At 40.7% G+C, this 27,917-nt stretch overlaps 1 protein-coding gene across 1 annotated transcript; it reads right to left on the bottom strand.

Annotated features, from left to right (window-relative positions):
• Window positions 1-192: 192 nt before the first annotated feature.
• On the bottom strand, window positions 193-27,671 carry pgbd5 (piggyBac transposable element derived 5). Its single transcript, XM_027278211.1, has 7 exons — window positions 26,764-27,671; window positions 20,802-21,232; window positions 15,571-15,705; window positions 11,306-11,486; window positions 9,149-9,346; window positions 8,167-8,272; window positions 193-6,998 (listed from the first exon to the last, which is right to left on the bottom strand). Exons 1-7 carry the CDS (start codon window positions 27,134-27,136, stop codon window positions 6,803-6,805), a joined length of 1,620 nt encoding a protein of 539 aa, XP_027134012.1. The 5' UTR covers window positions 27,137-27,671; the 3' UTR covers window positions 193-6,802.
• Between the last annotated feature and the right edge of the window lie 246 nt (window positions 27,672-27,917).

Here is a 27,917-nt window from a genome sequence, read left to right as displayed (position 1 = left end):
CAGATCCAAACACATGAAATACTTTCCATAATCACAATACATCTCTGAACAGGGCACGTGTATCAAACCATGAACGTTTATTAGATACTGTGTGTGCAAAATGGTGGCGAATATACAGAGCTAGACAGACCCCAGTGAGTGTCAGCTGGTGAAAAGCTGTCAAGATATACACATAACTCTTTTTTATTTATTTTTTTTAGCCTTGATAGCTTTTCAAACCAAAGGAAAAATAACGTGGACACACACTTCACAACAACATCTGTCCTTGGCAGAGAGAGAGTAGGAGCCGGAGTAAGTGCACAAGTGACAGAGGGAGCACACAGCAGAGTCAGTCCTTTATAATTCACTTCACAGGTCAAACAAGGTGAGAAATGACATGAAGACCAACATACAGTAGCAACGAATACTCTGTGTAGCAGGTCGGTCTTGTAAGTGAACTTACAGGTTTAGTGCCTTGTGTGTTGAGAGGCTTTTTTCCAACTGCTCTCCTGGTTGAACAACAGTCTTTACAGTACAGAGAGTCTCCAGGACATAGTAATACACACAGGTCTACATTTGAGACATTTAAACCTGTTCAGTTTATGTTTGGGCAACTTTTAATAGCAACTGTATACAGAATACTAATCTCACACAGTTTTGCATCTCAAGATGTGTACAAGGGGACAAATCTAGTCCAATAAGGGAGAGTACAAAAGTTAAAAGGTGTTTTATTTATTTATAAGGGAGGTTAGTCGAACTTTTCTGAGAGAACAGGGATTTTAAAGTTTATTTCAAGCCCTCCCGTGTGATCATATCATACCCAAAATAGTCAAGGTGTGTTTTGTTATACACAGAGAACAGCAGTCAATGATATTATATTATTATTTATATTACAAGGGGATGTAAGGGTGTTGTAGTCAACAGGAGCGTGCACAGAAAATATTAATAACGCTGGAGACGATCTTGATTCTTTAGAAAGCAAAACACACTCCAGTAACTTTCGTACGGTCCCAATATATAAACAGGAGACGTGTAGTTACCCCTCTGCTCTGAGTTAATAATGAAATAGTTAAATGCTCCATGAAAGATGTATTTTAGCTCCAAATGCTGAATTGGAATGTGGAGAGATCATTATACTGCAAAGAAACATCCCCTAATCACAGAGGCTGAATGAAGATACTCATGAAAAGTACCGCAATGCACATTTGACATTAGATCTCCGCCTTCCTCATCATTTCCAATCATTTGCTACAGAGTAATGAGCTTCTCCAAATCTGTGGCGAGTTTTAATGAAGACACATTTACACGACAACCTTGTACATACTCATCACCATACACATTTTAGAAAGTTATTTGGTCCAAGCATACACCAGTTATTTTTTTTTTTTACATATATTATTCCACTCAACGTTAACATTACTGTACATGCACATACACACATCTTCTTCTGGCCTGGTCTGTGAAACTAGATAAGCCCACAGTACACGGTTATTCAACATCCTGCAGCCACCAAGAATCATATGAAGTGAAATAGTTTTACCACTTGTTTCGATTAAAGTTTGCATTTGGTGCCTGCTCACATTAATATTTCTGACATTTTATTTGGAAAAAAAAAACATGAACTTTTGGTGATTTTAGTGGCACAACTCCTGAAATACATGACCCTGGTGTTCATTATTTGGTTGCTGAGATCCCAACAACAACAACAACAAATCTAATTCTACTATTACTTGTACAGTGGTTCGATAGCACCTGATACGGTTATAGAAGTCCTTTTAGTGTATGTATATTATTCCAGTAAGTGAATATATTGTACAGCAGTTAGTTATGAAGCCCTGAGGTCAGCCATTTGAATTCTTTATCACATCCACAGTTAAATATCTTTACTCACTCTTACAACAGCCGTCTCACTCACCAGATATAAACACAGACATCTGTGAAGCACTGCACAGAGATGGCACACTGGCACATACAGCACAGCACATACATGGACATCTTATACACCACTTGGGTTTCATCACTACAAAACAACTGACAGTGAGGGTGATTTATTTGCATGGCAACTTTTTTGCAAAGTGTTTTTGACAAGCAATTTAGGGATCATCATTTGTCTGACAAAGCTGGATGAAAGGCAAACACGTCTTCTGCACATTTTTCTTTTTTTTTCTTGCTCCTTCCCATCTGCCTTTGTTTACTCCCATTTGCACATCTGACATAAAAGAATGAGCCCAAATGAAAGATAACAGACATCTCTTGCTATTTGTGAAAAGAGACAAGGCAGAAGATGGAGAGAAAAACATCCACGCTGCTTTAGTAAGACCCATCGGAGTGACATTTCTCTTCTGGTGGACATTTTTTTCGCTTTTCACATTGGTGGTTATCGTTTGTTTTAAGGCTATATTTGGCGATGGGATGTTTCTGATCCCGTTTCCCTTTGACATACAAACTAGGTTCCTACATAGTAGTTTACCCATGTAAACAAAAGCATAACTGACATCCATAACTGGGATCGGTTGTCACTTTTTCTACCATTATCAAGTCATATTAATATTAAATATTAAAGGATTCAGTGTTGACTGCAGCGGCATCAGTTGTGTGAAAATGTCAAATATTACTTGCACAGGGCTGCATAAAACATTTCCAGCATCTAAAACTCTACCGCGGAGGTTCTCTAGTTTCTATTATTCACACCATGCAGGACAGTATTTTACCATATTCACGTATTTATCTAAAATCTAATCTCTTCCAGTCATTCACATCAACTCCGTTGCCAGGACATCAATAACACTAAACCACTGCAATGAGAGGGAAAAAATGAGCTGGAAAAGGCACTATAGAAAAATCCAATTCATGGCTGATCAATAGAGCTGGACAGAATAATTGTAAGAGATTCACTTCAGAGAGCAACCTGAGAATTTAAAATGAAGCCATGTTTTTGATCTATGCGGGCTGAAACGCCTCTGAACTACATGAACAAAAGGATCCTCGGCCCTTCGCTTCTGATAGATGATAAAAAAAAAGAGATGGCAAGAAGCCGCTCAGCTCTCAGTCTGCAACTGGGGTGATAAAAATATTACCATACGGGCAGAAATTTTTTTAAATGCCACCCTACTCTCCATCACTCTTAAATAATTTGTTGCCAAGTAACCGTGGCCTTGTAGATTCCCCGGCGCATAATTTCATCTCATTTGTCTTCCCAGCTGAGTGATACAAGCACTACTTCGGACGTCAACACATCTTTAGTGAGTGCCACCTTAAAGTGTGTCGGCCATGAGCTGCAGATTAAATGCCCATTTACAAAGCAGCCATCACAGAGGCTCATTTCTAGACACGTGACATGCTGTGAAGGAAAAATTCACGGTCGGACACTCCTGACGGTTAAATGTCCGTCACCATTTTGTGGATTTTTTTAGCTTTGAAGAGCTTGGATTTTCTTTCACCGACTCTTAACCTACCATATCTATTTCTGTTTCAGTTAGAGATGATTGCATCCATGCTCCTTATGTAGTCAGACTACAACATGCCAGTCTTCTGAGTTTAGTCCTCGGTGGAGAAATTGGCTTCTCTGCCCTTTATATGATGGACTTCTCTCTCTGTACGATGCAAATCCATGGCTTGGTTGGGTTTTTTGGATTTAGGGACTGTTCCAAACACATTTCCTTAAATTATCATTGATATTTAAAGGAAGTTAAAACAATTCTTGTATCAAATATCACTGAAGTTGCACTGAAAATATGTTTAATTTGGTCAAATATATCTAGTTATTAATGGGAATGTAATAAACACACAATCAATCAAAGACTGCAGAGATATCAAGCCGTTTTTGCTGTAAAGAGCAACGTAACCCCATCTTAGAATTTTGTTGCAGTGGAGTACACTGTGACATCACTAGTGGGTGTGTTTAAAGGGACAACAGAGGACAGTTTTTTTAAAGATTATTTTTTTGGCCTTTTCAAGCTTTATTTTTTGATAGAACAGCTGAAGAGTGACATGGGAATGTGGGGAAAGAAAGAGCCACAGGTCGGATTCAAACCCTGGGCTTCCGCAGCGAGGACTGAGCCTTCGCACATGGGGTGGCTCCTCTAACAACTAAGCTAAACGGAGGACAGACAGAGGACACTTTTGACCACACTTATCATCGTAAACATTTCAAATGAGAGAGGGCATTAAGTTACTCTTTAAACTGTTTCTTTCAGTAGTGTGGATTTTTCCTTTAATCACCAAAACAGCACATAATATGCACGTCTTAACTGACGGGAAGGATTTCTAAAAAGGCTGTACTCTATTTTATACGACCCGATAAACCTCATACTTGAACATGCGTGTAATTTGTGGATATCAAATATTGTATTAAAATCATGAGCTGACAAATACATGGCATTAACAGAGGTGCCTGCAGAGATTACCAGTGTTACGTCAAAGGTGAACAGTGATTACACACATGGTGACAACATTCACACGCACGCACACACAAGAGCGACAGTGACGACAACGATGCTTTGGATTAGTGAAAAAGTTAAAAAAATCACAATCTTGAGTCTCAGTGATTATGGACATACACTCACAGTAATTTGTAAACAAAATATATACACACACACACACATACTGTAACTTGTACTCTAAATCTACAGTGGAAATCTTTTCTGTTTTGGTTATAGTCATTAATTCTCAGACTTATTTCATTGGTGTGTTTTTTTTTATATATATAATCCATTTCATTTATCTACGTGTATTTACAACTTATCTATTCATATTTTTCTCAGAGCAGTGTATACTATCATTGGGTTCAAAACTAAAAGGATAATCTAATAAATAAACATGTTGCTTACTTTACAATTCTCCTCAAAGTGCAAGACTGTGATGGGGGGGAAAGTGCATGAGTCCTGCCAAACGATTCACTCGACAACTCTGCTCTACCAGCGTATGTATTCACACATCAAACCATGCTGACTGAGTAAGCACACATTAAAAACCTTTCACTTAAATCCAGTATGACAATAACATGTTGACTGCATAGCAAAGCAAAGCAAAGTGGACTGCAGAGTCCTCATTAAAGCTACAGACAGCAGTGCGGTGTATGACCTGGAGACATTAGGTATATTTAAATCTCTCCACTCATACTTCTACTGGCTGGAGATGAGATGGCAGGTCTAAATCAGTTACTTGGCAAGAAAAGCGTCACTGGAAGAAAGCAACAAGAGTCCAGACTGTTGCATGCTATCACTCTAGATGAGAGATATATGATAATCAGTTATGTTCTCATAACTAGTAACTATCCGGTTATAAAATCATGTGTCACTTTTGTAAAAGTAAGTGTTGATGTTTTTTAAATCGTCAAATAATTTCACAGCTCATTTTGGAGCTCCTGGTGAGATTTGGCACCAAATTGAGAAAACAAGCCACAGCCCCAAAGCTTTTTTATCTACATTGAGATTTATTGCAACATTTGGCTTTCTGGGACATCGTGTAAGCCACCAGTGAGTCAGTTTTTACTTCCCGGATTTAAATCTTGCCAAGCAATATTATCCAAACCCCTGCTCACTGGCCAAGATTGTACTTGTTGCTTAGCAACACTGGCTTATTGGACATTAAATCAAGGACATTTTGAAAGTACTCTGCGCCGCGAAGCCAAAGTCTAGTTAACTACATGAGTAATAAAAAAAAAAAGACTAATTTAGATCAGTTGATCTGCTGTGTGACACTGTGGATAAAAGTAGGCTGTGTTTATTGTTCTCGATTTTTCTTAATTATGAGTTACATTTCCTGCCAAAGTTGGAACGGTTTTGAGTAAACACACATTTTGTGGTTTTGTCTGTGCTCTTCTTCTCTGAAGTGGAAAAAAAAACAACATAAGATCACATATTTTGGTGCACCAAACAAGCTTTGAACTTTCTGCCTTTTTAGTCATGAATAATAATTTAATTTAAAATTTTTCAGGGGCATCCGAAACCAAAAAAGTCTATCTTAAAAAAGTGGGAGGATGCGAACTGGTAGCACACTGCTGTGTGTGGCTTTATGTCACCTGACAGTCTTCCTCCAGCGAGTACAGTATGCAGCAACATGACGCACCTGGGTCACAATAGCCGTACATTTACATCCTCAGCCTCAATGTCGCGCACACAAATGGCAGTTCCACTTACTAAATACATACACACACACACACACACAGAAAATAAAAGTTTCAAAAACCCACCTGGAGCAGAAATCATTTTCACAATGAACAAGAGAACGTCACAATCCAGATTCTTTATGCATGCAGCGTGTGAACACACCATAGTCCTGGTTTACTAAGCTTTTGTTACAGGGTCTCGGGTGTTTTTGCAGAGTGTAAATATTGAGCTACGGGTAGCCTTTAAGTCGGATGAGTGCATGTTTGAACACTCAGGCGGGAGATTCGAGCTCATATCAATGTTTTCAAGAGTTAAAACTTGAACTGACATCATGTAAGGGTGAATTTGTCCCCGGGTTCAATGTTCCCGCCTGCATCTCTGCTTGTGAAATAGCTCCTGCTGACAAATCCTTAGTAAATCTGCTTGGTTAAAAGTTACAGTTGAGGCATGTGAACTGTCTCATGGCTCATGATTCTCTACTGTGTAGTGTGCAGTCGTGTGTGAATGAATATTTACAGTACCACAGAAAACAACTAGAGGAAGAGAGACATAAGCTTGGCACTGCTTCAGTATCATCACATACACTCAGACCGCAGAGTCTGTACAACCGTAATGAAGGGTGTGAATGTGTTGGGATTTGTTTGTGTGTGTTTAAGTGTGTGTGTGTGTGTGTGTGTGTTTGTTGTACGCTCCTGCTGTCCTCGTACTCCTCCTCACTGTGTGGGAGAGCAGTCATCTAAATCCAGCAGCTCTTTGACCAGTCTTTCTCCAAACTGCGCTCGGCTGTAGCGTTTAACCGTGTAGGCATCAGACATCTTGTAGAGGATGTAGGCATTGTTGATGGCGATGCTGATGCTCAACCAGAACACCTGCTGCCAGGTCTTGTTGGGCTTATGGAAGATAAAGTACCTGTGGGAGAAAAATAGCTACTTATTCCAGGAAATTAATCGATTTTCTGTTGAATGAATCAATACATTTTAAGGCTGTGTAACTTTTGATGAAGCAAGTATTAATGGCACTTCACTTCATTTTAAAAGAAATAGGCTGGGATGGCACCACAAGCAGGAAACTTGTGAGATACAGTGTGTTTACTTTGTGTTTTACTTGTGCGACATTGAAATGTTTATCTGAGAGTAGTGTAACAGTTGCACAAGTAGAAAAGACTTTTTTAGTCAGTCAGTTACATGGGAATATCTATCTAAATATTGCTTATAGCTAACAGAGTTACACAAATCATAAATTGGGAATAACAATCTAAATCTCCTCAAGCTGAATGATTTTTAAAATGTTTTGTTTTGCCTGACCAAGAGAAATGGAGAAATCCTAATGATATTTTTGCTTGAAATATGACTTTAACAATTAATCTATTTATGATATTTTATAACTAGGTTCAGGAACAAAGACGTCGCCTTGAACTCATCCCATTGTTGCATCTGAAGTACTTAAACACACCATATCAAGTTCACTCCCTCTTTGACTCGGTTTTCATCTTATTTTTATCGTCTTTCCTCCTCCTCTCTCCCTTTTCTCATCTCTTTTTCATCCGAATACATGAAGCCCAAGGGCTTTAATCTGTAGAGTGAAGAGACAGTGAAGAGACAGTTCCCCGACTCGGAATCAACTCCCTCCTGGTTCCCATCTGTCTTTGCACCGCTAGCTGACATCAGTCCGAACTCCTCTATCCATCAATGACCCCAATTTCTCCTCTCATCCCTTACCCCTCCATCCACCTACTCTTCATCCCTCAACCCTCATCCCTTCTTCTGTCTACCCTTATCCCCCCCTTGACTGACTAATCAGTTTTGCTCTAGTTTGAATGTTCAAGAAATGATTAAAGGGAGGCAACAGTACCCAAAAGTTTTGGTTCAAATACAAGATATTTCTCTATATTGAATGTCTAAACATTAATACTTATAAGCCAGTGGTCATACCAATATGTATCTGTGATATGTCTATTTATTTAAATAAGTCAGGGTGTGTTATATTGCATAGTCTCACTATGAAGACGTTAATATACGAATAAGTCATGTTATGTCTAAAATAGGACTATCAAAGATGAAAGATTATTTATACATACTTGCTGTACTTGTCATCATATTTGCAGATGTAGCTGAGGTGCGCTGCAAAGGCCTCAACAGCCAAAGGACATGGGATCTCCCCACTTTTCCTCTTAATGATCAAACCTGCCACAAACACACACACACACAAACTGAGAGTGAGCAGAGAAACGCGATCACACTGATGGGACTCGCACTGTTTGTAGTCTGCCTTTTTCGTAGGGTTCAGTCTTGTCACAGCAGGAGGTGTAACTAATAACATTAACAATGGCTCATTGATGTCCCAGTAAGCCACGGCAGTGAGTAAGCAGGCACAAACTGGTACATGTAAACAGGATGCAGCCATTGTTAACATCTCCAACATGACTGGGTGAATGCTTCACTTTCTGGACCACCATTGGTTCTGAAAGCACATCATAGTTATGTAACGCTACACACATACTATCTTGATAAGAAAAACATGTTAGTGATGGGATTGGCAACTCATTATCTTCTGCTTGCTTGCATACACCCACACACACACACACACCACACACACACGAAAATCAATATTGGATAATAACGGTTTAACTGGTCTGGGGCTTCACTTCCATTCTCTTCATTTAAAGAGATCAAACACAACGCAGCCCCCTCAACTCAGGTTTAAAACCTAACAAAATGGTCTCATCATGAAGTGGATTACGCTCTAAGAAGAGTTGAATATCATGATCCTGTCACCTCCTGGAAATGGATTATCATGGATTACAAGCTCTCATTGATTTTCTCTGACACGAATGCTTAATGGTGGTAACGTGCATCCAGAAATGACTGTACGGCTAATCTTATTTTCACTGAATGGCAGCCCAAAGACCTTTCAAATATCATGGCACATTTCCTACGATTCTAAATACATCCATTTTGTGCACTAAAGCATATCCTGAAATGATTAAACTATTTCTAATTCACTGAGACAAATCTACATATAGAGTTTTATAGTTGTGGGTCCATCAGAGCAAACTTTACCTTGTTTTGTTGGGGAATAACCGTTGGTGAGGAACCTGAAGTGTCCCTTGTTGTACCAGCTGATCAGTGACATGCTGCCTTTCATCATTACCCGTGATTGGCCGCGCTGCGCTGGCGTGGAGCCGCAGACCAGCATGTTCTGTGGTAAGCCCGTACAGTCGCTCTTCCTGGTGCTCAGCAGACCGCAGCAGTAGATATCTGAAGAATGATGAATACAAAGATGAAATGATTAGTATTTTAATTGATGGATTGACTAAAAACTGGTTAGTCATCAAATGTTTTGCGCTGTCGTTCCGACACAACAGTACATTTGAATATGTTAATGGTAAATGGACTGTACTTACATAGCACCTTTTTTTACTACATATCTCATTTGTGATGGGCGCTTCTACTTGTGATTACAGAACAAATAACTAATCATAAAATAATTATGCGCTCTGCTTTCTGATGTGAACAAACTGTAGACTGTTTATCTCTCTTACATCTGTACCACTTCGGCTCTTCTCTCACATGCTCATATCTCTGTCTCTCCACCCATTTCGTTTCTTTATTTCTTATATGGATGAGCGGCCGTGAAACAATCATGTGGCTGACTGCTGCTGATTTAATGTTCTCAATTTGGACAATGATTTCTATCTGTGTTACTGTATAAGTGTGTGCACACAGTAAGTGCTGCAGAGTACACACTGGGTAATTAACTCCGCTAATTAATCCGGCATGATAAATTTGAAAGAACAGTGCCTTCACAAACTCAGAACTGAATCTTTCTTTCCGGCTGAAAGCCTCGTGGTAGCTTCACCCAATTAGTATGACAAAATATTGATTATATCTCAGACTTGTTTTTCTTTACTTGCCGTACTGCAGCTCTGCCCACTTGAGTTTTAAATCTGTGATAATGGGAATGTAAAAACCTCAATTTCCAAGTTGCACTGATTATATTTGTTCTGCTGAATATTTTCTCCCTGCCACCACCGATTAATTTTTAGCCCTTTATGGCACGACGACATTGCCCCACATCTGCAGTTATTATTATGAATGAAGAAAACAGGTCAGAGAAATGTGATTCAGCCTGCCACAATAGGATTATGCTTTTAGAACAAAAAAAGCTTTTGGTATTATGAGCAGAACAATTAAAACTCTGCGTCAAAGATGAATTATCAGCATAAAATATCCTGAATACATCACAACTAATTGGAAGAACATTTTGCTTCTGATAAAATATCAAACAGACAATGTGGGCATTAGCAGAAAGAGAAAAAAAACAAACAGTTTTTAGTTGTCAGATGCTAAGCAGTGTTTCACTTGAGTGTCCACTTTATCTATCGATTTTTTTTGAGCCGTGACAAGACTAAGCACTCCCTGCTGAATCTTCCATGATTTATTGTGCAACAGTCTACAGCAGAGCATCCCAGGGCTTTTATGGTTGAGCCCCCCTCCCCCATCAAGTCACTTTGTGTAAGATTCAGTCGTCAAGATGCATTTTTCATAAGGGATATACTTTTTTCATCATGAATGTGAATATTTGAAAACCTGACAGTGCATAAGTATACAATTACACCTGATTTGACAGCAATCTCAAAATGCACTGACTGGTATCAGGAAGAGATGTCACACCAAATTTATTTTGTTGTTTTTAAGAATCCTATATAGAGAAATTTGCTATCTTTTGCAATATCAAGCTTTTTTCTTTAAGAAATATTATTTTATGAATGCTTAAGTTTAAGTACCAGCCTATTTCATTGACTTAAGTAAGTATTTAAATATGACAGGCTGTGCTTTTACACATTCCCATGTGGTAAGAGATGTTCTGGCTCGGGTGTAAGGACAGATGTCAAAGAGAAAATGAATTATTGTAACTGCACCCTGCAGTGCCGTGAAGTCTCATTTGAAGGTGAAATGCAACAGACTGTCTTCCTCTCTGTGCTGTTTAGCCTGGGGATGCTATCGTCGCAACTTGATGGAAAAACAAATAAACAAATGAAAAATGCAAAAGGGGAGAGAGACGAGAGGAGAAATTACAAACTGTACATCAAAGCAAGAAACGAGGGAAGAGGAAGACGGCAAGAGATGAAAGATGAGGAAGCTGGAAAAGCAAAAAGATACAGAGGCAGACAGACCAATAGATGCAATATTTTCTGCTGCAATTTGCTTGTGTACCTTGTTTGCTGAATTCGGAGAAGAGGCTGAGACTCGTGATGGATGGCCCGGTGAAAATGATGGTGTTCTTGCCAGAGATGTTCTGGCAGAGCTGCTTGGCCACAAGGCTGTGGAGCTGAGGCTTGTTCTTCAAGGTGGCCAGACCATCTGTACCCTGGCCATCCTTCAGATGGACTGAGATCTGCAGAGTGGGAGGAAAGAGACAGGACATATAGATAAAACAGATGTAGAACTAGCAAGCTTTATTTCAGTTTTCCCCAAAGTACCATTTCATCGTCATCAAGGTTATAAAATCGTGCAGCTAGAAGTCTGAACCCTCTAGAGGCTACAAAAATAATTTCAGAACAAACGAACAGAGTTGCTGAAATCAAAATCTACTTGGACTCACAAATACATTTGAGAGAAGTCATAGTGTGCCGATAAGAGTATGGATAAAGATGATTGATCATCATCCTAGTGGCTTAAAGGGAAGTATTTTTCAACCTGGTATATTTTGGCATTAATGTGGCCATTGTGACTCTGTGGATCATGCTATGCTTTTGCATATATGCTATCTATAACTGCCATAATCATGTTTATTATTCCCCTAATTACTTGTCATCTCTCTAGAGGTTATGGCCTCTTAAAAGGTAAAAAAAAACAACAATAATAAATAATTTTCTGCACTTGATACATTCCATGGTAAATTGTCCAATAAGTTGTGATGTTAGACTTCCAGATATACAGTATATTCTAATATTTAAAAACAGATTTCACGACACACAGGCACATGATGCCTTTGGAAATACAAGTCTCAAAAGATACATGAAGAGGAGACCGTCTTCCACAGAAAGCCGTCATCACACACAGAAATATACACTCACTAACAGTCCAGTGTCCTCGTTGCACTTACATTTCTGTTGCTTTTCACGAGCTGAATGGCATTAGCCTGATTAGTGAGCATCTACATCAGGCCTTTAGCTATTACACTAAGTGGTCAGTCCATGCCTGTCTGTGTGTGTGTGTGTGTGTGTGTGTGTGTGTGTGTGTGTGTGTGTGTGTATCCCTTGTGCGGTGCACTGGCTAATGGAATCTCATTGATTCGCTCCATTAACTCATTTTATTTCTTGAATTTTTTTCTCTCTCTCCCCCGACACAATTCATTCAGACAGAGAAGATTTCACGGCAGACACACATCAGTTGACGGGTAAAGACTGAGTGGCCACAGTCGGTGTGAATGATAATGCTTATTTGTTAAATGGCTGGGATAATGGAATATGGCTTTAAATGACAGAGCCTGTGATGCTTCTTACACACAACTCGTTTTACACAGGAGATTTGGGATGACAAGCAAAATGATGAATAGTCAGATTGATCAGTTATTTTATTTGGTCGCTCCTCTCTCCATTAATGTAATTCTGGACTATATCCAGCATAAAAAGGGAAACACTTCCCCCTGCAACATATTCTTCTGCAATTAATCTATTTATGGGTTCTGTATAGTAAAAAGCCCGTTCTTTACAATGTTTTATTGTACAGGAATTTGACTTTAAGGCACTGACAATGAACGGCAACTTCCCTAGTTTAAGTCTGGACCTTTGATGCAAGTCACTCCCTCCCTCTGCCCTCATGATGCTCTCATAGCGGTATAAGAGGCCCAAAAGGCGAGAACAGTGAAACAAATATGCATTTTGTTAATTTTGTCCCCTGTCAATGTTAAAACATTGAAAGCACTAGCAGTTAGGAAAGGAGTTTTTTTTGGCCAGTATGAACAGAGGGGACAATTACAGCAGACAGAAGTTTCAATGTTTATTGTTTTAAAGGTTCAGTGTGTAACTTTTAGGGTGATATGTTGGCAGAAATGGAATATAACATGCATAACTATGTTATATCTAAGTGATATATAAAACACCTGATGTAACGATATACATTAGAATTTATTTATTTATTTACATATACCAAGGGTCGAAATATGCGTACGCTATTTTGTGCTGACATGTTTGTTTCAGTACATTGTCAGCGTAGCAGGAAAAGATTAGTAGTAGAAGATGAAGGTGACATTTTTATTTACTTTTATTAAATTGAACATACATTTTAACCCCGAAACACAACCACACACAAAGGGCTCATAGACATGGTGGAGAGAGAGAAAGAAATGGGCAGCCCCCCAAAGGAGCAACTGAGGGGCTTGGTGCCTTGCTTAAGGGCACCTCTGCAGTGCCCAGGAGGTGAACTGGTACCACTCCAGCTACCAGTCCACCTTCCATACTATGGTCCATGCTGGACTTGAACCAGCCACTCTCCGGTTCCCAAGCCAAGTCTCTATTGACTGAGCTACTGCTGCAGTAGTAGCAGTGACTGTTTTGTGTTTTGTTAGAAGTTTTTGAACACACTTGTTATTTAGCCAAAGAGAGCAGGAATCTTTGCATCATTGGTGTAGCCATTCCCAAATGGATATAGCTGACGAGGGACTAACGTTTTCAAAGCATCTGCAACATTACCTGTTTTCTTCTGGAAAGGTTTTTCAGCCCAATGACGCAAAAATAAACGGTGGAACCATGTTGTTTTAGGTTAGCCATGGACTCTACATACTTCCCTATCTTGATGATTCAAGATTTGGTTTACTTAAATAAAAAAAAAAACATGTTATTTGGAAATTATTAAAAAACTATTTACAACTAAAGAAATAGTTCCTCTGAAAACAGTGATGTCTCTGGGTAATGAGGACTGGAAAGTAACTGGAACTCTCAGAGATGGACAAATAAAACATATTGTCAAAACAGTCCAGCTGCATAGCTCGATAACACTGGAGGTAAATGCATTATATCAGTGAAAGACCTTCATAATAGCAGGAAAAATGTTTGTGTGCCTTGCATGTGTGGGTGGCTGGATGGAAGTCCTGCTCAATATATATATATATAGTAATAAAAAAATGTGTATCTTCACCCAGAGCTTGCCTACGCATCCTGTCCCACAAATACCGGCTTAATAGGAGGTTGTCTCAGTCACTCTCAATCACTCTCAATCACACAAATAAGAATTGCAACCTCTTGCAGTTGTTGGTTGCTAGTGCGGTCTCTTCTGTCTTCTGTAATGGTCAGAGTTGGACAGGTCTGTCAGTCCTCCTGCGGTGCCAGGCTCCAGTTAAATGTTGGTGTTATATAAGCAAACGATGTGGAGGAGTGGTAGGTTGCATTAAGGGGTGAGGTCATTAGCAAGCAGAGCAGATCTGCCTCGCTGAGATGTGACAACCCAGATCTAAGCCTGAGGCAGTAGATACCTCTCTCTAAATCATCAAAGGAAAAACCTGACAGCCAGAATTTCTGTTTTTTTCAATCAAACTTTTATTCTGCATGTAACGGCTGCTAGCAATCATAGTGAATTTATAAAAAGTGATTTTATTCTTTGACGTGTAATTAGCTGAATGACACATGAGAACAAGATTTGAAATTTGGTGAAAATTAAAATACCCTAAATACAAGCAAACTAAATTGTACCCTTTTCTCTCTGTCATGTCTTCACTCTCTCTTGCTTCTACTAATCCCCTACTTCTCTCTCTCTCTCTCTCTCTCTCTCTCTCTCTCACACACACACACACACACACACACACACACACACACACACACACACACACACTGTTTTGGCCAACACTGAACTATTGCAGCTGTATCGGTATCGATGTGTACGTTATCTGATATGCGCCCATATGAAAACATTTTTTTTCCCCACACTATATAATGCAGAAAATATGCTTGTGGCAATATATTGGTGTCACTGCAAAGTTCATCCAGCAGAGTGCGCTGACATTTGTGAACATTGTGGCGAGCAGCTCAAAGTAAGACGGAAGAAACAACTCAGCAATGTCAACTAGAATTGGTTGACATCCATCCATCCATTTCCCGCTTATCTTTTGAAGGTTGTGGGAGGTGAAGCCTATCCCGGCTGGCTTTAGGTGAGAAGGGGGGTACACCCTGGACAAGTCGCCAGTTCATTACAGGGCTGACACATAGAGACAAACAACCGTTCCCATTCACACCTACGGGCAATTTAGAACCATCAGTTAACCTTCATGTCTCTGGACTGTGGGAGGAAGCCCGAGTATCCGGAGAGAACCCACGCAGAAAAGGGGTGGAACCAGGAACCTCCGTGCTGTGAGGTGACAGCACTAACCACTGCATCATTTTAATAAGAACCTCATTATTTGTTTATTATTTGTTTAAGAAAACAGCCTCCTGAGTCATACCAGTGCAAGATTGGTGCACAGTTCATATAGAAAAAGTCTCTACCTGACAGATGAATCCGGTGGAGGTGCACTGTCGAACCCAGAGGCTGAACTTCCTCTTCTTCCTCTTCCTCAGCTCTCTTTCTGTACAGGTGGTGATGAACACTGGATCCTCGTCTATCAAGGGCTCGTGAAGAACCTGGAAACACACAGGCGAAGTTACTGCACACATGAATTTGTCTTCACGGATTTTTTATATAACCACGATTGTGTTACTGGAAAAATAGCTGGCCTCAACAAGGAAGACAAAAAGTATTTTTGTCTGTGCGGGATAGGAGTGAGGTTGTGTATGATGTAACATTACAGCTAAGGGTTAGAGAGCAGCCAATAGAAGATCCTCACAAGTCTTTTATGTGTTTGAGTGTGATGCTGTAGAGAGAAAAACACAGTTCCCACCAGCAAGCGTTCTCAACTGTGCAGCCGTCTGCAAAACTGTTCAGAAAAATGCCTTCTCCCTGGTTACTTTCAATGAAGAAAGTAAAGACAGTGCTTTCATGTTCTGTGCTTGACTTTAGACATCTAAGTGTTAAAAACAGAGAAAATGTCTCCTTTAGACTTTTTGGAGTGTGAATTTTGCCTAATGCAATAAATTCTGTGGCCCTGGAGGGAAAAATGTGTTATTGAGTTGTCAAGTTATTTGCTTTGCTGTCTGCTACATGTGGTGCAAACTAATTAAAATTTAAACATGTAAAAAAAAAAATCAAACAGAAGCACTACAGAGTGTATAGACGGGTTCACGGTTTAATCGACTGTCAGAAAACAAATCTGCAACAACTTTTAGAATCAAATGATCATTTAAGTAATAAAAAGACTCCTCTGTTCCCCATGAAGTAGGGGTGCTGAGGGGGCTGCAGCTTTGCACCCCCTAAAATCAGACATAATAAAACCCATTATGACTTTCCCGGAGAGTTCAACTCAGCCAGCTACAGCTAGACTACATTAAGTAACTGCAATACTGTTAGTAACTTGAGCTTGCTCTAATTTTTTGAGGTTTAAAAGTGGTGTGCTCTGCTGGCCTTACAGCTGCTACTCTGTTTACAGCAGGTGTCTCATATGAACGGGTACATCGCTGATGCAAAAGTTCAGCGTTCCTGCCCGTTTTTGTTTTTTTTGGGCTGTGGCTGCTTTGACATACAGTAAGTTCACGTGTTTATATTTGCTGTCTGCTTGTGAAACACTGTAGAGCTGCTATATATATAGTATATTATGCAAAATCAATGAATACCGCATGGCATTTTGTGTGACATCAATAAATAAAGTTTCTCTCAGCACCCCCAACTTTGACTCACTTCCAACGTCCCTGCCCATGATTATAAACTGAGAATTTTAGTTACTGCAGCCACTTGTTGTTGTGGTCAGTGGAAAGATCATGCCAACATAATGCAAGAAAGTATATTTCAAAGGTAGGATCAACTGTACCATCTTCCTCTTGTATTCAAAGTCTCAAAGTACAGAAGCTAGGAAGGGTCAGATCAGATATTGAGGATTTCTGGATGTAGATTAAAGAAGTATTACAACGTGGCATACATGTAACAAGCCCACATAAACAGAGGCAATAACAGAGCACAAATATTTTCTAACCCCTTCTTGGACGATTAAACAATACACCTAAACCTGGCCAAATATTTCCTAGAGCTGCCTTCAAACCCGACAAGTATTTGCATTTCAAATTTCTCTCAGCTCTCCCTTCCTCCGCTGCCTTCCATGCATCCTCCTCCCCCTCCGACATGATTTGACTAAAGCTGAAATGAGCAGTGACCAAAAGCTCTTTCCTGCTCTAGGAGCCGGAGCAACAAGTCATTTCCAAGTCAAATATGAGAGTTATGGTTATGGATTTAACAAGTGGAAAATTAATGAGGCTATCTAGGCTTTGGATAGATGACATCACTCAAACCACAATGGCCTTTTAAGAAATATCTCATCCTGAAGCTGCCACATTAACACGGCTGTAGCTACTGCGGCACCAGATATTTCTATATACCCTATTCTAGCAGCTGAAAACAAGGTACACTTGAATGCTTCAGGTAAATCATTAACATGGGTTCACTTGTATTGGACAAAGAGAGGACAAAAATCCATCCACAGATTGATCCAGTCATGTTGTTAATAGTGGAGGAAGTGCACAAATGCTGTCAAAGATTTGCAAATCATTACTAAGCAGTTGCAGCAGATCATCACGGCAACTGCAAAACTGCCAGACTCACATGAAAAATGTGTCAGAACCTCTGCCAGAAGGAGCTGAGATAATGTGCTAATATTCAGCACTGGTATTATTCACACGTTAGCATGCATTTTCACATAAACACACGCATCGTGTTGAATATTGTTGCAAGTGTCAGAAATATTATGCAGACTCACATGTAGAGAAATATTCTGTATTCTGCAAAAGTGATGACTAACCAGTCCCCTCCATTTGCTCAGTTCTCTACAATTAAAAATAGAATAGACACAAATAAATATATAATAATCATCTACAGCCAGATCGTCCACAAATGCTGTTCACTGTGGGGTGCCTCAGGGCTCAGTGCTAGGTCCAATTATTTTCTCCATTTGCATGCTCCCTCTGTGTCACATTATTTATAAACACAACACATATTTCCATTTTTACACAGACCATGCCCAGCTCTATTCAAACTCTGACCCATCTAATCACTACCAGGATGCTGGCAACTTTCTAAACTGCCTTCAGGACATCCACAAGTGGAAGTCACACACTTTCCTGCAGCTTTACTCTGATAGGACTTCGAGTTATTAGTCATATTTCAAGATATTTGAAAATAACCGCTTCTCAGCAGCTGGGGCTCGCTGTATTTTTTATTATAGATATTATTTATATTCATAACTCAGCATCGCAGAAACCTTGGTGTCATTTTCAAAACCTCAGCTTAGATAAACATGTTTATAAAATGGTTCAGTCCCACTTTTGTCACCTGAGAAACATTTCAAAGATCAGATCATTTCTGTCTGCAAAAAAAAAAAATAAAAATCATAACCGGTCACCTAGATTACTGTAATTCATTACTCTCCAGCACATCCAAAACTCTGATCACTCATGATCACATCACGCCTATTCTGTTTTCCTTACACTGGCTATAGAGTGCCCTCTCACTCCCTGAGATCCTCAGATACGTCATTCGTAGTCCTTAGACCAGATTAATTTACAGAGTTGACTGACTTTGCATTCAGGGCTCCAAGACTGTGAAATGAACTGCCTGAGGAGATCAGGGCTGCAAGCTCTATCTCAACTTTTAAAAATGCACTTCTATAAAAGTTTTAGTTGATGTATTCCACTATGCCACATCTTATTCTAATTTTTACTGATTTGTTGCTTTTCATTATTGTATTCTGCTTTATTATAAAGTGCTGCATTTTGAAAGGTGTTAAATAAACAACGTTTGTCATTATTATTATAGGTTTTCTGCTAAATATTTCCGCTTGGTCACTTTCTGACAATTGATTAATGAAGAATATAAAACCACACATTTATTAATAATCATAAATAATCAATGGGTGCAGTCTAAACTCAAACCAAACTTCTTGTCAGTCATTAAATGGGTAGATTACTTTTCCATTGTCTGTGGAGCAACAGTTTCAGTCTGTGCCACTCTCACTATCTGGGCCCCCTCTCTGCCCCTGGCACAGAAAACCAACAGATAACAAACTGTCCTAGATACACATGAACCCCGTCACTGCTAAAGACACACACACACACACACACACACAGTCTGAAAGCTGCTCAGCCCTCATTGTTATAATTTAGTGAGTTTTAGATCCAAGTGAATAGAGAGCACTAATGTGAAACCGTAGTTCACCAAAGCCCTTTATTACTTCACAATGAAATGAACTCATCAACCTTTAAACTGTTTTGATGGTGAAATTACATAGCTGAATGAGGATGTGATGAGAGCATGTATTCCCAAATGTATCAGACCAGAACTGACATCATCTTTAACAACGAGGACGATGTTATAGTACTCATACTGCAGAAAGACCGAAAGCAATTTAATCAACTCCTTCCCAGAAATTCATTAATTTTTTAAGAGCTCGATGGTGGCTGCAGGGGTGGCACTGGAAAATTATTAGCCACCCGGTTGCCCTCCTCCTAACCAGATTGTGAATATGTATATGATTTTCTAAGCAAGTAGCACTATGTCCTCCAACAACAAACCAAACAGTTTGAAATCAAATGTTATTTTTGTCTGACTTTTATGGGAACCATTTTCCTTCAATGAATGCTCAACAGATTAATTAGACTTGCGTTTCAAGTAATCAAGTTGATTTGTTGAGTGATTTCTCTTGTTTCTCTCAATGATAGTATTAAGAATGGACAGGATATGTGTGTGACGTCACTCGTAGGTTCCTGAAGAGCTGTTTTGAAGCTCAAAATCTGTGGCTCTGGCGGTCGGTAGCGTAGTGGGTTAAGCGGCCGCCCCATGTGTGGAGGCTATAGTCCTCGCTGCAGCAGGCCCCGGTTCGAATCCTGCATCGGACGGCCATTTGCTGCGTGTCACGCCCCCTCTCTCTGCCCCCTGCTTCCTGTCTATCTTCAGCTGTCCTATCATTAAAGGCATTAAGCCTTTAAAAAATCTATCGCTCTGGCCACCGCCATGTTGGTAGTCTTGCCTCCTCTGCCTCCTGGCTAATCCAAACATGGGCAAAGACGTCACATACAGACAACACTGTAACCAATTTGGACAGGAGCATAACAAAGATGTGAAAGCGCTAACTTAATTTTGCCAATGCTACTTCAGTCAGGTTGTTTATTCATTGGCTCTTTAACGTCTGCTCTGCTGCTGTTCATCTAGAAAAGAAAGTGAAGCAGGAGCTGAATAAACTGAAGCCCACCCAAAATAGAGTAGCAAGGCTGACGCTCCACTGCCCCAGTTGCATAAATGTAGACCTAGTGCATACAGAGCGACTGAATACAAGTCCTCTGGAGGGGAAGTCTGTTACAAATGAGTCACCCACATACTTGCTGTGTAGACGGTTTTCAAACTGAGACTCCTTGTGGGAGCTATTTAGTTGGTTTGGCCTACTTCAACAGCAAAAAGCAAGCTTCTGTATTAAAAGTGTGTTAAAAGAATGAACTGTACCTCAAAGTAAAACTACATGCCCGACCAGACTGAGGATGACATTTATTTAAAGCTATACTATAAATCAACTCTACAAGTTGTCACATTTCTTAAAACAAAAGATGCTTTATAGAGACCAAGACCTGGACTAGAGTGCACCCACCTGTGTCTGTGAAGGTCTGAAGGTGCAGCTGAACGACTGCTGCAGAGAGTCCAGGAAGGGCTGGATCTTGTACAGGCCCTGGTTGCTTCCCTGTGATGGCCGGAAAGCCACGATGTGGAAGTATTTGAGGATCTTCTCAAAGCGTGCCTGGCTCATCTTCAAGGCGATGCTCCGGTTGCTGAAGAAGCCCGAGCTCCAGATGCTGAGCACCGACTCACAGCGGTGCACACTGGTGGAGGTGACAAAGCCCAGGAAGGCCTTTATCTCCTGGGCTGTGACAGGACGCCAGCCTTCATCTGAGCCGAAGCGCTCCTGGAACTTCTTGGCATACATGTTTGTCTGGACGACCATGTTTTGGATGCAATTGTCTGGGACAAAGAGCTGGAAGAAGTCCAGGGCTGTGGCGGTGGCTGGCAGCTTTTGAGCAGGGCCTGGATCAGCACAGGAAAGAGGTAAAAAAAAAAAAAGTGTTAAAAATTATAGCAGAGGAAAATAGACAGATTGACAGATAAAAAAGTTCTATCTCACTGACACAACTGTCACGTAATATCAGCTTCTAAACTTTGGGACCAGGCCTTCAATTTGATTGACTTTGCTGTAAAGGATTTCCCTTTTGACACTGTGACACTGAGCTGTCACTGTTAAGGCTGTGTAGGATCCATACAAACTGTTTTCTGTTTGCATGAACTGCATTGTCAATAATATCCAATGAATATCCAATAATCAAGGTCAGAAGATCACACTACATTCACATAATCGTTATGCTCTTTCATGAAGCAGCATTTGGTGTGTATGTCACAAGCCCAGGGCAGCGGTTAGGAGCTTTACACAACATGACAGTCACCACACTGTGATCCTTGTCTCGGCGTGCTGTTTCTCTGCTTGTGGAAGGATTCAGTGCCTTGTGGCTTTGGTGCGATGGCAGGCAATGAGTCAAAATCATATCAGGTCAGGAGGGAACCATGACTGAAAGTCGTCTGATGTTATAGTGTCAGTAAAGCATCAGCTGATGATAGATAGTGATGTTTAAACGGCAGAATTGACCCTTTTAACCAAAAATTCAACTTTATTTATAAAACGCCAAATCATAAAAAAAGTTATCTCATGATATTTTCCACGTAGAGCAGCTCTAGCCTGCACTCTTTATAATAATATATACAGAGGCCCAACAATTCCCACCAAGCGTGATGATAAATGGTTGATGTAGATAGCTAAAAGTATGGGTAAACGGTAAATGGTGATAAATTAGTTATTTCTATATATATATATATATAATATATCTCTTATAAATAACGGCTAAAATAATTACTCCAGAGTAAAACAGTGAAAGCAGTTAGCGTAAGCTTAAAGGAATTAGTTAAAATAGTTAAAGTAATTGCCAGTTACATAGTTAAATTAAAGTAATTAATAGTTATAATAAATAGTTTAAAATACTTAAAATAGTTAGTGGTAGCTTAAAGTAATGACTGAAATAGTCAGCTTAAAGTAATTAACAGCTAGAATAGTTAGTTTTAATTAATAACAGTTGAAAATATTACAGTAATAAACAGTTAAAATGGCTCAAAGTAACTAACCCTAACCCTAATCTGGTACAGTTTATGGTAAAATGAGCTGAAAACTAGTTAAAATGCCACATTCTAGTATGTAACTTGATGAGTTTGTCATATAATACGTGTTCTTTCGTGGCTATTCAACAACTGACTGCCAGTCTGTGCCTTCTGTTCAGCGTCTTTCCAGATAACGGGTAAGCCTTTTCTTCTTTTTCTCCCCTTCCTATTTTGCCATTCACTACTGTAGTTTACAGACGGGAAGGTGACATTTACCTCACATTTAAAAGGTCTTGCATTGAAGTTGCAAAGTCAATACACAAAGGAGTAGCTGGCTGGATGTGTTTGCTCTAGTAGTAATTAGGGATTTTCTCAAAGGTTGTTGCATCCTTGAATTTGGACATTGAGCAGAACAACTTCAGGCTCAATTGAACAGTGTGATCTCATTATCTCTGAACAGCGCCGAACAAGGTTTTCACTCTCTCACACTCTTTCCTTTTTATGATCCTGAGTGGTTGGCTGCTACTGGTTTGGCCTTTTTTTGACAGAGACAGCTTGAAGAGTGACAGGATTGTGGAGAGAGAGGTGGGGGATGACATGCGGGAAAAAGCCACAGGTCAGATTCGAACGCTGGGCCGTCACGGCAAGGACTGAGCCTTTTTTACATGGGGCAGTTGCTCTATCAGCTGAGCTAAACAACATCCCATTAAAAAAGCTTTTTGATTCAGTCTTATAATGTTGAGATAAAAGATAAACATGTACCCTACAAGACTTAAGCAACATGCAGAGGAGGACAGGAAGAGGAAAAAAGACAGCAGAAGAAGAAAGTAGAGCAGATGCTTGTGGCCAAGACAGCAGAAGTAGCGAGGGCACAGTTGAAAAATCTACTCATTTGCATTCCATTAGACTTGAAAGCTGAATGTAAAATCTAGCGGTACTTTCCCCGGAGCGAGCCAGTCCTCGATAAAAACATCAGACATCCAGATGGAAGGTCCACCGAGGCAAAATGACTCACCTCAGCTCATCTTGCGAGTAAGCCAAAAAACACAACCCGAGGAAGAACTTATCATTTTTACGGATAATGGAATTGTTTCTGTCACTGAATACTTCCTCTATAGATTTTTCTTTATGCAGCCCTGTCAGCTGATCTCCAACCTAGGAAAATCTGATAAAACAGAATTAAACACTTACATAATTCATCTTTCAGACTAATATTATCTGATGTTCATCTACAAGGGACGCTTTGAAATGTATATTCCCTAAGCTGTTGTAGTATTTCAGTTGTCGAGGGACAAACATCTGCCTGCCCGAGCTTTAATGGTCATGGATTTGAGAATGAGAGATTACTGTGTAGTTTCTGGGGGATAAACCCTTCGTGTAGAAAATAATAACATGCTTTAAGTTACATAAAGAGAACACGACTGTCATTTATTTCTATTTCCTCAGACAAATTCAAGCTATGGCTGGGAAATATACTCGAAAAAATATGACAGTATTAATAAAAACATTTTATATGATACACAGTACATCATGAAGAGATCACTAACAGTATAAAGAATGGACGTCTTATGTGTGACGTCACCGGTAGGTTTCTGAGAAGCTGTTTTGAAGCTCAGTGCGGTGGCTCTGCCCACCACTATGTTGGTAGTTCCACTTCTTTCGCATCATCTGAATGACTCCTGGTTGCTCAAACAAACCATCTGTAAGGGCACCCGCATGTCAGTCAAAGCGGCCATGCTGTTAATTATGAATAACTTTAGGACTTAATATAATTTGATGTATTCTGAGCTTCATCTTTAGAAACCTGTGGGTGATGTCACACATACGACGTCCATTCTTTATACTTTTATTCCTCTAGTAGTACATGTTAATATCAGTGTTATATGAATTTTGTTGTGGGCGGTAAATTAATGTTATTGTGTTTCAGTATTTTGATATTTACATTTACTTTAATTCAATTTTATTTTGTATTTTCTCCATATGCAGGCCCTGTGATGGATTAAATTAATGAAGGAGTGTGTGTTAATAAATATGCATGAATGATAAATATACCTTACAGTAGCATTCTGTATTTAAATGCATAGTGTATCCGTGTAAGTGCATGTTTTCTTTCTAAGTGGCTCTGCAATGTTAAGAGGCAACATTCAGACCGAGTGTTTGACAGTCTGAACTACAGGGTCAGGCAAATAAACCTGACATGTGGAGAGTACCATTAATCTACCAGATGCGCTCAGCAAAGCGAACCAATGAATAGCTCTTTAATTCCCTTCAACATCACGATAAGGTGGTTATATAATCGAAGATGTGGATGTATGCTTCATAATCCTTGGCTTGGTCCTTTGCCACCCCCCTCTCCCACTGCAGGGGGAAATCCTCTCATGCTGAGATAGAGATAACACGTCAACCTTGGGTAAACCACCTTTTTATTTCAAACGTGTGCTACTGTAAATGTAAACAAACTCAAAGAAAACAAATCAGCTGGAAGAAGTTTATGACGGCGGCTGATGACTTATGTACGGGGTGCACAGTCTCCAAGGAGTGGAGCTGTCACCATCTGTCGCATTTGTGTCAGCACTGTCACTGCCAGACACTAAGACACACAGACAGACGGAGAAATTGACAGGAAGACAAACAGACATGTGGGCAGGTAGCTAGACAGAGAAATCCAAGCACATGATAAAAAAATATTGTTGATATTTCCACCGTGGGTCAACTTTAGCTTAAGCACTTACCATCCCATGGCATTCAAATCAGTGAGGATATGCTGGTGCTCAGGAGGATGCAGTGGATCTTTACTCTTTAGGCCGATTAAATCAGAGCTACTTGAGGTCTGAGGTGTATTTATGCTTCCTGGGAATCCTGCATCCAACATTGATGCAGGATGGCAAGACCACACCCACGCTAGCTGTGCCTGTGCAAACAATCACTAACTGTATCTCTGCAAACCAGTCCAGACTATCCAAAAGCAGACAGACACACCTGCTGCTTCACTATCTTAAGTCAACACAGCAAAAACAGTCAAATGGAGCGGGACGGAGCAGGATGTGCATGGGAGTACAGAACATCCTGTAACCTTTCTCTTATCTCTTATGGTATCTCAGCTCAGCTCGGTTTGATTCTGAATATTTTGGACACGTCCTCACAAAGCAGGACTACTGTAGTTAGCTGTTTGACTGGGCTGAGTGCAAATGAGATCTAGAGCATGTACACATAAACAGAGCTGTTCTGGCTTTTATTTGGTGACCTGCTTTGCGAGACAAGCTGATGCAACCATCTTCAATCTGGGGCGCCATACAGCTCAGACACTAGTCACCACAGCCTGTGTGTGTGTGTGTGTGTGTGTGTGTTTCATGCTTGTTTTCAATGTGTGTGAGCACATGGGCTTGGTCCATATCTGCTTCAGCCATATGCTGGTTCACCTCCATGGGTGCCTCAGTGCAACATGTCACGGTGGATACAGGATGGCATTCTCACAAAATCGACTTTGCTTCAGCTGAGGCAGAGAGAGACGACAGAAGGTGCTGCACTATAAACCAAAAACCCTACTCCCTGATGCGTACTGCACTTAGTGGCAGATAAATAGATTAAAAAAACAAAAAAAAAACAGTTTATTGAGTAGAGACACTGCTGACTGTAGTTACTTGTTGGCTAGGAGTGGGTTTTAAACAGCATGTGAGGCGCTGCTTTTGGACATGCATCACAAAAACACACTGAGACAAAGACAGAGAGACAGAGCCGTGTGGGTGCACGGTGCTGTCACGATTCACACACACATTAGAAGAGAAAGTGTGCAGCCAAAACCAGGGTGCCTTGAGCTTGTGTCTCACGTTAATACAGTCAGTTAATTAACTTGGTGCAGAAGGACAAGAGCCAGAGTGGGTATCCTACACACATACATAAACTATAAGCTTTATGCAATATGTGTGCATATGTGTGTGTGTGTAGAACCAGGAGAGACAACATGCTGCTTCTCTAAATTAAACATGCACACACACACACACACAGGCCAGCATGTGTACCACAGCACCAAGGGGTGAAGTATCAAAGGCTAAGCGTTTGCCATTAACTTAATACAGCAATTAACGATGCAGTGTCATGCTTCTCTCTGTCACTCACACACTCACAAGGTGGATGCATGCACACACACACACACACACACACACACACACACACACCACACACACACACACACGAGCATGAAACAAGCCTCCAGTTGTCCCAAAGCAATAGCCTTTTGTGTGCTGTTCTGGCACCAGATTGAGAGCCACACAAATGTCCTGCCTGACCTGAAAAACACACAAAGGTGGACTGCACTGTGTCTTCCATGTCTCCATCCAATCACCACACACCCACACAGGTCTCTCTCTCCCCTCCCGTTGCGCAAATGACCTTATTCATCGTGCATCACGTCTCACCATATGTCTCTTTGTACGGCGGCACCGTGACATCCTGCAGGTTCTCCGTCCATCCCTCCTCATCTGCCTGACTACGGGACAGAGAGCCCGGGGGACCGGCTCCGCTGCTCCCACCGCTGCCACCTCCGGACCCCCAGCTGTGCGCACTCTCCTTATCGCCCCGTTTCTGGTGGTGGTGCTTCGGCTGCTGATCGTCCTCGCCTACCTCGGCTATGTAGTTGTCTGAGTCGGAGTCTCCGGAGGTGCTGTAGAAGGGATTGTCGCTGCTATCATCCCCGGACTCACCGAACACGTCGTCGGATATCTGCAGGCTCTCGTACCGGGAGCGGGCCGCTTCCAGGAGAGACAGCGCCTTCCGCCCGCACTCCGCCATCTCTCAGTGTGGTGATGCTGCTCTGCTCCTCCCCTCTCTCACTCTTTCACTACGGCTTCAGCAGCGTGCAAGTAGTCACGATGTGTTCGCCTTTAATGTAGCTGGCTACACCCTCCCCTGTCTTGGGTATGAATAATGATACCCACCCCCCTGTCCTCCAGCCTTGGATGCGGCGGAGCCCGGCGTGCGGATCCGCGGAGAGCTGTCCGCCTCAAGGGTACTGAAATATTTCCGCCTCCTCGCTCTGCCTACAGCGCTGCGCACTGGGCGAAATCACCAAGAGTTGTGGCACAGCATCCGGGTTGAGAGGCCAGTGATTTCTCCACACAGAGAGAAAATAGAGAGAGTAGTGGCTGCCTCTGCATCACCTGACACCATGCCCTGCTCTGTCATCCAATAAGATGCATGTTCTCATCCAAACTCAGAGAGGAGCAGCTGCTGGGGCTAAAACATGGACAGAAATGTGATGATTAATGGCCATGTAACATTAGAATGAAATATTGAACACACAAAATGAACAGAATGAAAAAATATTTAGGTTTATGTTTTTGTTTGTTTTGTAATGACAGATAATAAAACACACTAAACATTCACAAACATCTTGCATATTTACCAAATTCATCTCAACACAAGGTTCATATAGTGGCTGTCTACATAAAGGCAATCAACCAGTACTGATACTCTGTGCTATACCCCTGTGTACACGTCACTTTACTCCTAATACAATATTTTAAATATTGTAGTATAGTATGCTCGTATCTATTGATCCAGTGATACTTCT

Source organism: Larimichthys crocea, chromosome III, assembly GCF_000972845.2.
Source record: "Larimichthys crocea isolate SSNF chromosome III, L_crocea_2.0, whole genome shotgun sequence".
Taxonomy (NCBI): domain Eukaryota; kingdom Metazoa; phylum Chordata; class Actinopteri; family Sciaenidae; genus Larimichthys; species Larimichthys crocea.
The sequence above is the reverse complement of the archived record's forward strand: the minus strand, read 5'-3'. Positions and strand labels throughout refer to the sequence as shown.

What these genes read in the sequence shown, in the direction of transcription:
- pgbd5 (XM_027278211.1), bottom strand. Translation starts at nt 27,136, where the DNA reads ATGGCGGAGTGCGGGCGGAAGGCGCTGTCTCTCCTGGAAGCGGCCCGC. An exon ending in TCAGACCTTCACAGACACAG is followed by an intron (nt 15,706 to 20,801) that starts GTGGGTGCACTC and finishes GTGTGTTTCCAG; the next exon opens with GTTCTTCACGAGCCCTTGAT. An exon ending in TTATTCCCCAACAAAACAAG is followed by an intron (nt 8,273 to 9,148) that starts GTAAAGTTTGCT and finishes TGTTTGTGGCAG; the next exon opens with GTTTGATCATTAAGAGGAAA.